Raw genomic sequence first — 15644 nt, forward strand, 5'->3', positions numbered from 1 at the left:
ACGTTACACGTTGGCCCCCATTGTGTCCAGGCAAGGTCAAAGCCCACCTGCATTTGTTATCAGGGGCCTTATTTGTGACTCCACAGACAAGGCCTGCATTCTTTTACCAAAAAAGGATCATCAGAAGTACTTTATGACCCCTAAAATCTGTATAAAGACTCGTTACAATTGATTGTACTTTGAGACAGTTCCCAGACATGTTTCCGTAACTGTGATCCTGACTGAAGTGTTTAATTAAACCAACTGTTTCTGTTTTGCCAAACGCCTCTTTTCTTTTGTTTTTTCAAGGCAAATTCATATGCAAGCAACATTTTTGATGCTGGCTCTCACCTTTCCAGCCCAGAGCTCTTTATGAGTTCGATTCAGACTCTTTGCTCATTTATTTAGAACATGGACTACTTTCCTATAGGGAACACACTTATAATTGATTAATGCATATACAATTAATACTGACCTAAGGATGTCAATGATTTTATAAAGCTACCCAATAAAGAAACGTTTAGGAAAGAAATTTAATAAAACCCTTTTAACTATACCAAACTCTCATCTTTGACTCACGCCTAATATTGATTATTGTTGATAAACATTTACATTGATTTATCCTCATAAGTGCTGCTCCCAGTCCAACAGCCGACGGCACCACTACCTCGGGAGTGCTGCCGTCGGCCGTTGGACGTTTCAGCTGCACCTGCGCAATGGAACGTTCAGCACTGGAGCTGGACGTTCCATAGCAGCTAAGGTGTTAAAGATTGGGGTCTCCATCCTCGTCACAACGGGCAAGATCTGTTGGCTGTGCGAACTAGAGTTAGTCTGGACCTCTAGTAAACCTGTACCTTAAATGTTACTGACTCTTGCGGGCCATCAACAAATTAAAAAAATATATAACATACTAGCTCTGGTCCAGTCCAAGCCTCAGGCAGGTACAGTCTTTTGTCAAACCTGTTCCAACCCAGTTACTTGTGCGACAGCAAAAAAAAAAAAAGTAGCAATGCTAATTGGCACCTCCCTGATAGCAGCTGAATGTAAACTAGACCTGAGTCCTGTGTGCGAGCAGCAGCAGTCTGGTAGTTTTCTACAACCACCAGCTGGTAAGACTCCAAAATAATCTGCCAGTGTGCTCAGAGTATAATTGAAAGATTCTGGTTTAGTAAACGTATGTTTTTCATTAAAAGGTAAAACATAATGAAGTGCACTGTACCTTCTTCAGCTGTCTAAAAAACTCGTTCAATGTTATTTGCCGCGTTATATGTTTTGTTATTGGACATGACAACGCTAAAAGTGCAAACCAGTTTACTAGAATATTGTGGCATTCCTAATAAAAGTGAAGGTTACAAGACCAGCATGTTTACAAACCAAACAGAACAGTTTGCAATATTTGAAATTATGTTTGTGTGTGTATGTGTTTGCAGTCTCATGCATAGAGGGGCTAGACTGCCGACTTTGGTGCTTGAAACCAGGGTTCGAGCCTCGGGGTTGCGTCCACATCCTGTGATTCTGGGCAAAATCACTTAATCTCCCCCTGCCTGAATGTGTAATGTAAATACGGTGCTCGTGTAAAGCCCTCCAATACCTTCGGGTCGAGTTCGCGCTATATAAATATGCACAAAAAAAAAGTGGCAAGCCATGTCACATGATATAGCTGGCAAGTCATCCTGTCCTTGAATGACTGAAATCTTCAGTCTGTTCTTGCTTTTCACATAAGATCAGTTTGCTTTTTGGACTGTTTTCAGGCAATGTCTAAACCATTTTCATAAGCAAGCGAGGGTTTCCCCAATATTAATTTTATTTTATGGTTATAACTGCTTTTTTCAATTCATGATAACATGTCAGTCAAAGTGCCACACATAGGGCTATAAAATGTCACACGTAAGGAACCCCAATAATTGGAAATATATCACATACATACGCAAACGGAGACCTTGGCATCTATGCACCATGTTCATGGAAGGAACTAGAATTAAAACAGGGTCTCACTAGCGGCCACCAATTAATTCATAACGTACTAACTAGCCTCTCCCTGCCTTCCACCACCAATTCCACCCCCCCCCTTGTCTTAATCAAGCCACCCAACCTTCCCTGCTCTGCCTCATTCTCACTGGAAAATACGCTAGGCTCTCTGATCACCTGCATCTCCCAGCTTACAACTGCCATTTCACTTTTATGCTCTAAGATCTCCACCCATTCATGCACCTCTACTCCCTCCCAACTTCCCATGAGATGCACCTCGCCCCTTCACCCCAATACAGCCAAGCTCAACCTCTCGCCTGCAAACGTCGTCAACTCACACAAGCCCTTGAACGCCACCCTTCCTCAACAGACATACCCTAGCAACCCCACTATCTACACTATTCCGACCATCACATCTGTCAGAACAAAGCATCCACCTAAACCTCCCCGAGCACTCCCACATAGGTACAATATCCCGATCATCCTTCAGAGCCCCAGTGCCCCCGTCACCAAAACAGTCTTGACAGAGCTGCGCTGTTTGCTTCACAACTGCAGATCTGCAGTAAAACACAAACTGGAAATCTCCGATACCATCACCCTTCACAAACATGACATGCTCTTCCTCACAGAGACCTGGTTCAAAGATACCTCTCACTCTATGTTTGATCTCCTATTACCCACAGGTTATTCCATACTTAGGAATGACAGAACTGATAACACGGGGGGAGGTGTCGCAGTCATCTTTAGAAACGGCCTCCAACTTAAGGCTTCTCCAATCAGTTCCTCCCTCACCTTTGAATGCCTTACTCTTGAGCTTCAATTGAAACACCGTTCACCGCTCAGATTCCATATCATTTACCGCCCACCTCGTAGTGGCCCTTCGTTTATAGAAGATCTCACTGACTTCATCAGCGACCAATACACACAAAGTGACAATCAGACCTTCGTGGGTGACTTCAATCTCCACTGGGGCGTACCGCAAGACTCCTCTGCGAACTCTCTGGCCACCTTCCTCTCTACAAACGATCTTATCCAACACTGCACTGAACCAACCCACTCTAAGGGCGCAATCCTGGACCTTGTTATTTCTAAAGCAGGCATGCTTTCTACCACTACCCCAATCCATGTAGATTGGTCTGACCACCACCTCATCCCATTCTCTCTTCAACTCTCACACTCTATAACTCTTGGCCAACCCAAGAGGGCCATCTCCTGGTTCCAGGATGCCAAAAATATTGATGTCGGTCCCCTCTGTGAATCAGCTTTGCTATCACTTCCAAGGCTAGACCCGAACTTAGCTGTTGATGATCTCACCTCCCAATGCCTCACAGTTCTTGCAGCTGAAATTAATAACATCGCTCCACTCAAAAGCAAAAGGATAAGGCCCACTCCCTCAGCAACAAATCCCTTTATGAGGAAAAGAAGCAGCTAAGATTCCTGGAGAAGCAATGGAGGCAAGTGCCCTCCACAGACAATTTAGCCATGCTTCGCACAGCAAGATCCAAGTAACACAAGCATATCTTCCTTGAGAAAGCGGCGCACTTCAAAACCCTCCTTGACTCCGCCAAAAATAGACCCAAAAAACTATTCGATCTCATCAAGATTCCGAGCTGCTCTCCCCCATCCTCCGAGGTGGAGGACTCTACTAAGAGAGCAGCGGATTTCGCTATTTTCTTCGATGAAAAAGTGAAATCACTTGTGGATCAGGTCGCTAATCCTACACCTCCAGAGGAGCGCAAATCCTTAGCCATTTGGCAGAGCTTTGACCCCATATCTGAAGATGCCCTTTTCAAGTGCATACGCGAAACAAAGCCCTTTAACCATTCTCTTGACCCTATCCCCAGTGTCATTGCCATTGACTTCTATACCCATTCCCTTTCCTATTGGACCACTCTGATCAACCTCTCCCTCTGGCAAGGCTCCCTTTCCCGTCTCCTTCAAAACTGGACAGGTCACCCCTCTGCTTAAAAAGCCCACTGCTGATGCGAAGGACCTCAACAACTTCCGCCCCATCACTAACCTTCCCTTTCTTGCGAAGATCACAGAAAGATGTGTAGCAAAACAACTCTCTCGTCATATCAAGGACAATGATCTTCTTAACAATTGCCAGTCCGGCTTCATCCAAAACTGCAGCACTGAAACAGCCCTATTGCAAGTGGTTGATGATGCGCTGAGGATACTCGATTCGGGGGGTCCTGTCTTCTAATTCTCCTTGACCTTTCTGCAGCCTTTGACACTGTCAATCACAACACCCTCCTCAATATCCTTCAACAGAGAATGGGCATGGAGGGCTCTGTGTTTAAATGGTTTGCATCCTTCCTCTCTGACAGATCCCAAATGATCAAAATAGCTAACAGTCTTTCTTCTCCTGTGGCGGTAGGTCAGGGTGTTCCTCAAGGCTCTATACTTGCACCCACACTGTTCAATCTCTACTTAGAACCACTGGGAAACCTCCTAAACAAATCCGGGATTCACTATCATCTCTATGCAGACGACACTCAACTCTACCTCAAGGTTGCCTCCACTCATGATCTCTCCATCCTAAGCTCTACTCTGGACCCCATCCAAAACTGGATGGCAACTCATCAACTGATTTTGAATCCCTCCAAAACTGAATTCCTCCTCTTCTCCTCCTCACTCTCTCCTCCCCCGGTTCAATCATGGATGGATCAGATGAATCTACTAAACAATAAACCCATCATTGTCGACAGCGCAAAATCCCTTGGTGTCATTCTAGACAAAAAACTCAATCTAACTCCTCACATCAATTCTATTGCAAAATCTGCTCATTACCAACTGTGCCTTCTTTGGGGAATCCGACGCTTCTTCCCGGAGCAGGACCTTATAACCCTGGTGCAATCGCTGGTCCTCTCCAGACTAGACTACTGCAATTCTCTTCTTACTCTTCTTACTGACCTCCCCAAATCTCACCTCTCCCCACTTAAGTCTGTTTTCCATTCAGTAGCTTGCTTCATTTATGGGACCAAAAGAAGCGATCACATCACACCGTTGTTATCCACCCTTCGCTGGCTTCCCTTCGAGGCTAGAGCTATCTACAAGACCGCTTGTGTCACCCACAAAGCCTTGCACTCCTCCTCTCCTCGCTACCTGGCGAATAAACTGAAACTCTCTGGAGGCACTAGACCTTCACGCAATGCGGAGAATCTACTGCTTGAACCTCCCACTTTCAAGAAGGAGAGAACAATGGCCCAATCCTTTTCAGGCAACGCAGTGAGAATCTGGAACTCCCTTCCGCCTCAGCTCCGGACCACCGCCTCCTCCCAGGCCTTCAAAAAGGACCTCAAAGTTCTCCTCCTCCAGAGGCACCTCCAAAAGTAACTCACGTCCTCTTGTTATTTGGAGGGAGACTTCCCACTACTGATAAATTCTACTTTGCATGACCATGGAAGCAGGGCACAAGTCCTAAAAAAAGAAGTGGGGGGACTCTCCAAGGTAAGCGTGGTCACAGGAAGTGACATCACGACAGGAAGTGACATCACGGCAGGAAGTGACATCACGGCAGAAAGTGACATCACATGTAAGGCAGATCTATCATTTGCATATAATGCAAGATTTAACAATTGAAGCTGCTTGGTACTTAAGCCTGTGACTTAAGGTTCCTCTATGGAGGAATTAGCAGCCCAAATGTGGATGAAGTTTGCCGAAGGTGACATGAAAACATTTTCAAAACGCTACAGGAAAGTTTGAATGCAAGATTTTGTATACATTACAGGTTCCCAGAGAGGCTGCTTCCCACACTCGACAATGACTATTACACACAGTAGGGCTCCATATTCACGTTATTCTATCGATGAGTGTTATATATTATCTCCCCACCTATTGTAAACTAGCGACTCTGTATTAAATTTTGTCCCAGCTGCCTCTCTCTAGCTGTGGCTAGATTTATTTATTTTATTTATAAAGTTTTATATAGCGCGAACTTGATCCCGAAGGATATCAGAACGCTTTACAATTTGCAGCAAAGGTAACAAATTAGAACATTAGTCTAACATTGGGAATCTTGGCTGAAGACAATGGAGCTGCCGGGGCATTAACTTGGGTCAATGCCTAAATTTTAGATATATTAACTGGCCATTGTATTTATTTTAGCAGATTTATTTATTTCTATTTATTTTAGGAAATGTATTTAGTTTTGGTATATTTTAGTTTGACTTATTTGCCTTCATTTACTTCAGTGCAACAAAATATAAACATTGCTTTACTTTGTATTAATACTGTTTATTTTTGTGATAGTTCCTAAAAAAAGGGCCGATTATGACTCATGCATTGTAATGGTTGTTTCCCCCTTTACAGAGACTACTTACTATAAAATCGGGTTGGGCCTAGCTCATGATGTCATTTTGTGGGGACCCCTTGAAGAAAGCGGGCAGAACCTTTGCAAAACTTTGTGCCCCCCTATCCAGTAGTGCAATTATCCAAACACTGACAGGATTGAGCCTAAATTAAAAATATACTGACATACGTAATGCCAAGTCAGACGTCATCATGGAGTCATGTTTAAATGAACAATCAAGCGCCATCCTACACCTCCCCATTCCACAAAATTATACAATTCAGACCGACAACACAAACTAGAAGGGGGCGTTGCTGTCATCATTAAACATTCCATGTGGAAACAGCGACACACGGAAGAACACACAAGGGTACACCATCATACTACTTACATTTTGTAGCCTGGTGTCAATTGTTCAATGCAGGGCTTAATTTGTGCCAGTGCTTAGCGCCGGCACTTATTTGGCAGCGCCGGGTCTAGTGTGACTCTGATTCTACACGCACGAGGCGCACAGTGCATGTAAAATGTTTTAATTTAACTTACTTACAACAAGGGGTGGTGAGGGACAGAGTCTCTGAATTAAGCAGAAAGCTCTCACCCAGTCAAGAGATCAGGGCTAGATCCAACACCGTTTTTTAGCTCACTGCACCATCCCAGTTTCAGAACCTGGCTGTATGCAAATTAGTCTGTTCCTGTCCCAGTGCATGATGGGAACAGGGCAAACCAAACTACAAAAGCCAATTCTTACACTGGGAAGGAAACAAGCTCCCAGGGACCGGTTTCTGGCATTACAGCCGTCTTCAGCCCGGTTTGCTTGAATCCTGATGGTGCAATGAGCAAGGGTCTCACATCTGAGAATACCCTTCCACCCTTAGGGTGGACAAAAATATTTACAACAAGGGGTGGTGAGGGACAGAGTCTCTGAATTAAGCAGAAAGCTCTTACCCAGTCAAGAGATCAGGGCTAGATCCAACACCGTTTTTTAGCTCGCTGCACCATCCCAGTTTCAGAACCTGGCTGTATGCAAATTAGTCTGTTCCTGTCCCAGTGCATGATGGGAACAGGGCAAACCAAACTACAAAAGCCAATTCTTACACTGGGAAGGAAACAAGCTCCCGGGGACCGGTTTCTGGCATTACAGCCGTCTTCGGCCCGGTTTGCTTGAATCCTGATGGTGCAATGAGCAAGGGTCTCACATCTGAGAATACCCTTTTATGAATCGTTAATTTAACTTACAGCACACTTGCTAGTACTAATACTTAATTAACTCCTCAAGTCTTGTGCAGCCGCATCGCATTGTGTTTAGTTTTTCACATCTCAGTTTACCCTTAATTGTTCACGATCACTTGAATAATGAAATATTCTGAGTGGGAGAGCTCTTTGGCAGCACTCTGCCAGGTTTCTCTCTCGTCACTCTCATGCTGCTGTGTTAAAGAGCCTCGTTTCTACCGCACAAAGAATTAGGGTGACCAACTGGCATTGGTGCAAATTCTGGACGGTGAGTGTAAAAATTCAGGACAAAGGGTCAAAATTCAGGACACAAATTCAGGACAGGAGGACAAAACTTCAGGACAATAGGTACGTTTTACAGACACATCAGAGGTCGCGCAATAGTATATAAGTAAGCCCAGCCATTTCCAAAAGTATTCAACCATTTGCAAACCTATCCATCATGTATCCTTCCATCTATCATTTCACTCATCCATCCCTTCATCCATCCCCTCATCCATCCTTTCACTCATCCTCCATTATCCATCCATCCATCCACCCTTTCACCCTATCCATCTGTACACTTATCCATCCACTCTTCATCCCATCCATCCATTCACTCATCCATTCAGCCATTTTCCCTTTCACCAATCCAGCCATCCTTTCACTTACTAATTCTTCCACCCATCCACTCTTTTAGTCATCCATCCATCCTCCCTTTCTCTCTCCAGCAATCCTTTCACTTAGCCTTCCTTCCATCCATCCATCCATCCACCCAACCCATCCATCCCTCTACTCATCCACTCCTGAATCCATCCATTGCCCCTATCACTCATCCATCTATCATTTCAATCCTTCACACATCTAGTCATCCTTTTGTCCATCTACCCTCCCTTTCACTCACTCATCCATCCTTACACCCACCCTTTCACTCATATGTCCATTCATTCCCCCTTGCACTTATCAATCCATCAATCCATCCATCATTTCACTCATCCACCTACCCCCCATCATCCACCCACCATCCACCCACCCACTCATCCATCCTTTCACCCACCCACCATCCAATCCACTGATCCATCCTTTCACCCATCCACCATTCACCCACCCACTCATCCATCCATCCTTTCACCCACCCACCCACTCAACATCCATCCATCCCTTCACCCACTCTCCATCCATCCATCCTTTCACCCACCCATCATCCATCCATCCATCCATCCATCCATCTGTCCTTCCCCTCATCATCCATCCATCCTTCCCCTCATCATCCGTCCATCCTTTTCCCTCATCATCCATCCATCCTTTTCCCTCATCATCCATCCACCCTTTTGCCTCATCATCTATCCATCCATCCATCTGTCCTTCCCCTCATCATCCATCCATCCTTCCCATCATCATCATCCATCCATCCTTTTCCCTCATCACCCATCCATCCTTTCCCCTCATCATCCATCCATCCATCCTTCCCCTCATCATCCATCCATCCTTCCCCTCATCATCCATCCATCCTTTCACCCACCCCCTCATCATCCATCCATTCCCTCATCATCCATCCATCCCCTCATCATCCATCCATCCATCCACCCTTCCCCTCATCATCCATCCTTTCACCCACCCCCTCATCATCCATCCATCCTTCCCCTCATCATCCATCCATCCTTCCCCTCATCATCCATCCTTTCCCGTCATCCATCCATCCTTCCCCTCATCATCCATCCATCCATCCTTCCCCTCATCATCCATCCTTTCGCGTCATCCATCCATCCTTCCCCTCATCATCCATCCATCCATCCCCTCATCATCCATCCTTTCCCGTCATCCATCCATCCTTCCCCTCATCCATCCTTCCTTTCATCCATCCTTCCCCTCACCCATCCATCCATCCCATCCATTTATCCTGCCCTTCATCCATCCATCCTTCCCCTTACCCATCCATCCATCTCATCCATCCATCCTTCTCCTCATCCATCATCCTTCCCCTCACCCATCCATCCATCCCATCCATTTATCCTGCCCCTCATCCATCCATCCTTCATCCTTCCCCTCATCCATCCTTCCTTTCATCCATCCTTCCCCTCACCCATCCATCCATCCATCCATCCCATCCATTTATCCTTCCCTTCATCCATCCATCCTTCCCCTCCATCCATCCATCCTTCCCCTCATCCAATTATCCTTCCCCTCATCCATCCATCCATCCTTCCCCTCCATCCCTCATCCTTCCCCTCATCCATCTTTCCCCTCATCAATCATCCAGCTACTCTTCCACCCATACATCCAGCTATTTACATTTTCTCTCCATCCTTCCCCTCACTCATCAATCCATCTATCCTCTCTCATTATCCATTTATTCAATCTTTCATTCATCCATTCACCCTTTCACTAATTCATCCAGCCATTCACACATCCCTTAACTTACTTAAATGCCCACCTTTCCATATTAATTTTGAGCTGAGCCCTTTTGAGAAGAGGCCCATCAAGAACTTCACCCTCGCTGCAGGGGCCGTTCCAGGACTGGGACAGAAGCCACCCAGGGCGGAGACAGGATCCACCACAGGGGGGGACAAGAGCCATCACAGGCGGGGGTGGACTGGAGCCACAACATGGGGGGACAGGAGCAGGAGTCATCACAGGAGAGGGAACGTGATCCACCAGGGTGGACACAGCGTTGGGCATGCAGTATTCCAGTATCATCTTGGGCTTCTCGCCCCCTCCTGCACAAGACAACGAGAAGACAGGCTCTCTGTCCAAAATGCCATCCCCCACTGTGATATACAGTACTTACAGGAGATACTCCGAGAGAACTGATTGAACTGATTGTCCTCAGCGTGGGTGCGATTGTGCCATTTCTTTATTGTATTACATTGTGCATGTTTGAAGAACCGAGGTTTGCTTACAATTTAGTGACAGTAATTACGCTCTGTGAAGAGAACCACGTGCTGCCTCGGTGTAATCAGGGGTGTAATCTGGCCGAGTCTCGGATGTTTGGGGCCCTGGGTAGAAATGGAATTTGTGAGCTCCCCTCTAAATAGCAGATACAAGACGCATTCAGGGTTGTTTGCATGTGAATGGATGCCCCCTGCTCCTGAACCTGCAGCCCCTCCCTCTGTCACCTTCAGGCACCTCTTAACAGCTCATCAAGGGCTGGAGGTGTGAGGGCTGCCATCCCGCTGTGCCTCTACGGTGCTGCTGGGGGTCTGAGCTTTCATACAGCATCGGAGTCAAGAAGGGAGGTGAGGCAAACTGTCCCCGGTTAAAATTACGGACAAATGGTAGGTGCAGGGGCATGGTGACCACCGGCGTGCTTGGTAACTTCGGGATTCAGCCAGCCACTCGCCCACCCGGAAATGCTTTATTTACTTTGTGCGCGCCGCGCTCCAGTTTTTTAATGGTGGACGCGGTTTTGATTTAGCAGGGTGGACGGCGTCCACCCTGAAAAACCCTCGGAAATAAGTGGGGGGATGCCGTCCACCCGCGTGGTACCCCGACTCGTGCCCTGCATGGAAGTGCCTTCCCTGTGTATTCCTGGATTTGGAGTGTTTGCCCTTTTGCAGTATTCTCCATGTACTTGTGTTTGGTGCCCTTTTGTAACATGCACACACCACTTTGCCCTTGTGACACACGGTTTGCTACCTCTCACATGTTTTTGCCTTTGATACTTGCAGAAGTGCCATCTTTGCCTGCGTAACGCTTGTTCTTGTGCCTGAGTTATTATATACTTATTGCAGTATTATACCTCAATGCAGGCGCGCAACACCCATTGGGCTCACCGGGCTTCAGCCCCCCCCCGTCGCCTCCTCTGCCCGGGCTAAGATTACACGCACTGAAATGGTGCAAGATAGCATCCGATCGGAGAATGATTTTTTTAATGCTTTCTGAGAGGCCCAGCAGCCCGAGCCAGCCAGCCTCTGCTTCAGTGAGTGACCTCCTGCCCCCACCTCTTGTTTTCCTTTACGGTGGCGCCGCGAGGTGAAATCCTTGCCTGAAGGCAGGGATTTCACCTAAGCACTTGATCGCTTGTGAGCATGGGGTGTGAAGTGCACAGCAGGGGGAAAGGGCTGGCCAGTTAAGGTGATGCTTTTCCTTTGTAAAGGAATTTCTGCTGGCGTCATAGCCCATGGGGTGCTGTCTGTGCACTTGTATAGATGTGTATTTCATACAAGTGCGCAGACAGCAACCCCTGGGCTATGACGCCAGCAGGAATTAATTTACAAAGGAAAAGCATCACCTGCACTGGCCATCCCTTTGCCCCTGCTGTCTGTGTACTTGGATGGAATTCACATCCAAGGCGCTGCTCACCAGATAAATGGTGAACAGGGCCATGGATCTTTCTATTTTCGCATCCAAGGGCACCAGGGAAGAATCAGAGGAGGCCCAGGCAAGGAGAATCCAGGAGCCATTTGACCCCCACCTATCTACTCTGAGACCTTCGAGGGACTGGATGCCAGGACACAGTGCTGCTGATCAGCCAGCCTCCACAGTATAGTATCAGAGGAGCAGGCAGCAGTTTTTTATTTATGTAAGTCCCAGTAACTTTAGTGCATTTTTCAGTACAGCATTACCTACTGCCTGCATGTCTAGGTTACTTTGAATGTTGTTCTTGACTTACATACATAGAAACGTCAAAGAGGACAGTCCCCTCCAAATATGCAAATGTAGTGTAAGTTTGTAGTGTTCATTTTTTTTTTTGTGGTGGTAGTGGGTAATTTTAGAGTTCAGGGTGGGTGTGGGTTTTAGGGTGCCAGTGAGTACTTTTATGGTTCAGGGTGGGTTACGGATTGGGGTGCCAGGGGGTAATTTTAGGGTTCTGAGCAGGTATGGGTTTTGGGGTTCCAGGGGGCAATTTTAGGGTTCAAGGTGAGTATGGGTTATGGGGTGCCAGGGAACATTTTAGGGTTCAGCGTGGGTATGTGTTTTGGTGTGCCAGGGGTAATTTTAGGGTTCAGGGCAGGTGTGGGTTTTGGGGTGTCAGGGGGCAATTTTAGGGTTTAGGGTGGGAATGGGTTATGGGGTTTCAGGGGGGAATTATGGTTCAGGGTTGGTATGAGTTATGGGATGCCGGGGGGAATTTATGGTTCAGCATGGGTATGGGTTTTGGGGTGCCAGGGGTAATTTTAAGGTTCAGGGTGGGTGTGGGTTTTGGGGTGCCATGGGATTAATTTTAGGGTTCAGCGTGGGTATGTGTTTTATAGTGCCAGGGGTAATTTTAGGGTTTAGGGCAGGTGTGGGTTTTGGAATGTCAGGGGGCTATTTTAGGGTTCAGGGTGGATATGGGTTATGGGGTGCCAGAGGGGAATGTATGGTTCAGCATGGGTATGGGTTTTGGGGTGCCTGGGGTAATTTTAAGGTTCAGAGTGGGTATGGGTTTTGGGGGGCAAGAGGGTAATTTATGGTTCAGCATGGGTATGGTTTCTGGGGTGCCAGGGGTAATTTTAGGGTTCAGGGCTGGTATGGGTTTTAGGGTGTGAGAGGGTTAATTTTAGGGTTCAGCGTGGGTATGTGTTTTGGTGTGCTAGTGGTAATTTTAAGATTCAGGGTGAGTATGGGTTTGGGGGGCAAGGGTGTAATTTTAGGGATCACTGCGGGTATGGGTTTTTGGGTGCCAGGGGTAATTTTAGGGTTCAGGTGGGTATGGGTTTTGGGGTGGCAGGGGTAATTTTAGGGTTCAGGGTGGGTATGGGTTTTGGGGTGTCAGGGGGTAATTTCAGAGTTCAGGGTGGTAATGGGTTTTAGGGTGCCAGGAGTAATTTTGGGGTTCAGTGTGGGTATGGGTTTTGGTTTAATTTTAGGGTTCAGGGTAGGTATAGGCTTTGGGGTGCCAGGGGGGCAATTTTAGGGTTGGTATGAGTTGAAGGGTTGTAGGGTTTTAAGGAAATGTGGGTGTGTGTGTGTGTGCATATAAATGCATCAAATTAACAAAAATGTGTGCTTTAATTGTTGTCCAGTTTCAAATGCAGAATTCACCACATTTTTTTCACGGCTTGACCTGAGCATTAACCGATCCTGATTATCTGCCATTTTAGCTCCGCCCCATTGATTAACATTAGCCACGCCCCTTCATCTGCCATGTTAGCCCCCCCCCGAAATTAAGACCTAGTTGCGCCCCTGCCTCAATGTATACTTTGTTTTCTCATGTAACTGCACACTTGTCACTTTTTCTTCTTGTGCACTTTTTGCTACCTCATGTATTTTTGGTTGCTCACAATTTTTACTACCTCATGTATTTTGTTTGCTCACAATTTTCACTTTTACCTTTACGACCTCATGTATTTTTGGTTGCTCACAATTTATATTACCTCATGTATTTTGTTTGCTCACAATTGTCACTATTACCTTATGTAACGTAACGTATGCTTTTGTAATCTGTTCTTTTGTAATGTTTCTCATTATGTTTCATTTCTGTTCCTTTTGTGAAGCGCTCTGACACCTTCGGGTAAAGTCCGCGCTATATAAAAATGCATAAATAAATAAATAAAAATAAATACGATCATGGAATCTCCTTTATAGTACAAGGCAATTCTATAGAGTAATCATCTCCAGAGGCGCTGCGCGTCGCTCGTACCTGTCTCCTCGGGCTTTGCCACCAGCTCTTCCCGAGCGGCGATTGCGCTTAATTCCCGGAATTTCAAACAAGCAATCCGTACAGACTGGGGACATGAGTTCCTCCCAAGTATGGGCAGCCCTATGCAGGCCGCCATGACAGAAAGAGAAACTACACCACCGCGCATGCGTCTGAAGGCTGCTACGGATCTCGCAGAAGGTCAAAACGCGTTATGTCATTGAAACCAGTAGGTGTACTGTGACAGTGAGTTAATACTCTACATTGGAGATAGCCCGACCATTCAATAAACACGACGCAGGAGTGTTTTTTCCAATCTCCGTGATTTTGACTGGCAATCTTGACGAAATGTCACATGAGATAATATAAAGCATGTTTACCGAAGCTGTTTAAATTGTTGGCAAAATGGTTCAGGTTGCTGGCATATGTGTGATCCTGCGGTCGCAAGTTGAAATCCTCTCAAAGTCGTTCGTTCTTCAGTTCGTTGTTTAATACTGTGATCCAAAACATACCTGTTTGATTAACTTCTAGGCACATCCGTGCCAACCTTCCTGTTTGGAGGGGGTAATCTCCTTGATAGCCTAGTCAAACAAGCATTGGCATAGCCAATAGGTCTCACCTTTGGCACCTTATGTGTTTAGCCAGAGATACTGACTTTGCCTATGTTTTTATGCTGTGCTGTACACTCGTTTGTAAAATGCTGTGCAGTTATAATAAAGAAGTGTTTAAAGCATTTTTGTTACCTTTTATATGACCAAGAAAGCATTACGTACAAGTGAAAGACTATATTAAAAAAGTATTACCTATAAATAACCTCTTGATCTAATTTTGTTCTTTAAATGCTCGCCATTTGTTTCTGCGTGTGCCAATGCTTACTTGTTTTGTTTTTTTTTGTTGGGGGGGGGGCATAAACGACAAGAGGATGAAGCTTGGGAAATAGTACCTGTGTAGCAATTAGTGAGATAGTTTGCGAGTTAGTTAGTTTGTTAATGATAGAGTTGGGTAGTTAGTGAGACAGTGAGAGAGTTAGTAAGTTAGTGAGTGAGTTAGTGAGAGAAAGTTATTCAGTGAGAGAGAGTTAGTTAGTGAGAGAGTGAGAGATAGAGTGTTAGTTATTGAGAGAGAGAGAGTTAGTTTGGAGAGAGAGTGTCCGTGAGAGAGAGATAGTTAGAATTAGTGTTCTTAGAGTGAGTTAGATAGTGAGAGAGTTAGTGAGATAGTTAGTAAGTGAGAGAGTAAGTTAGTTAGTGAGAGAGTGAGTTATTGAGAGATAGAGTGAGAGTGTTAAGGAGTTAGTTGGTTAGAGGAAGGAACATACACCAGACCTCTTGTGACAAACATAACTGTGCAGTACACTACATTTAAACATTGCAGTATGCACAGTTTTCAAGGGCACACAATTACAAGTGACGATCACAGCAAAAACATAAACTTCTAACTGTTATACTACGTGGACTAGGGGACATTGCAACATGCCAGTAGCTAAGGGCAGTCAGACATGCACGGCAGTGAACTCGATGGATGACATACTCGCAATGCACCAAAAGTCATGCTCGGTACATGAAGAATGTCCACATTATGGAAAGATGGCATTTCAGATGCCTGTTACATCTGCATTGACTGTATGTCATT

General features: G+C 45.8%; 1 protein-coding gene across 1 annotated transcript in view; it reads right to left on the reverse strand.

Annotated features, from left to right (window-relative positions):
- Nucleotides 1-14240, reverse strand: part of MTPAP (mitochondrial poly(A) polymerase) — a 159257-nt gene extending 145017 nt beyond the window's left edge. The window contains exon 1 of the mRNA XM_086941589.1: nt 14016-14240. Coding sequence (XP_086797715.1) covers nt 14016-14181 — 166 coding nt within the window. The 5' untranslated portion in view covers nt 14182-14240. The remainder of the gene's footprint in view (nt 1-14015) is intronic.
- Between the last annotated feature and the right edge of the window lie 1404 nt (nt 14241-15644).

Source organism: Lissotriton vulgaris, chromosome 10 (genome assembly GCF_964263255.1).
Source record: "Lissotriton vulgaris chromosome 10, aLisVul1.2, whole genome shotgun sequence".
NCBI lineage: Eukaryota > Metazoa > Chordata > Amphibia > Caudata > Salamandridae > Lissotriton > Lissotriton vulgaris.